At 65.5% G+C, this 223-nt stretch overlaps 1 protein-coding gene across 3 annotated transcripts in view; it reads right to left on the minus strand.

Moving 5' to 3' along the window:
* Window positions 1-217, minus strand: part of ZNF385D (zinc finger protein 385D) — a 705,866-nt gene extending 705,649 nt beyond the window's left edge. For all 3 annotated transcript variants that reach the window (XM_014537585.1, XM_014537586.1, XM_005863642.2), the window contains exon 1: window positions 137-217. In XM_014537585.1, the coding sequence (XP_014393071.1) occupies window positions 137-185 (49 nt within the window). In that variant the 5' untranslated portion in view covers window positions 186-217. The remainder of the gene's footprint in view (window positions 1-136) is intronic.
* Between the last annotated feature and the right edge of the window lie 6 nt (window positions 218-223).

The raw sequence follows: 223 nt of genomic DNA on the forward strand, positions 1-223 counted from the left end.
CTGGTTCTGGAAGATAGAAATGCCCACTCCACGCGCGCCTCCCATCCCGCAGGGGCGCAACCCCAGAGCGGTCCTCCCCACCCCAACCAACTCCGCGGGAGCCCGAGCCTAGACACCAATTTTGCGCTCAACTTACCTTGGCTGGGCTGAGCTTTCGCTCTCCTTCCTCCCACCGAGCCCTTCATCCTCCTGCCGGCTGCAGCCTGGCGCCCTGGCCCTGGCA

Source organism: Myotis brandtii, unplaced genomic scaffold, assembly GCF_000412655.1.
Source record: "Myotis brandtii unplaced genomic scaffold, ASM41265v1 scaffold18, whole genome shotgun sequence".
Classification (NCBI taxonomy): domain Eukaryota; kingdom Metazoa; phylum Chordata; class Mammalia; order Chiroptera; family Vespertilionidae; genus Myotis; species Myotis brandtii.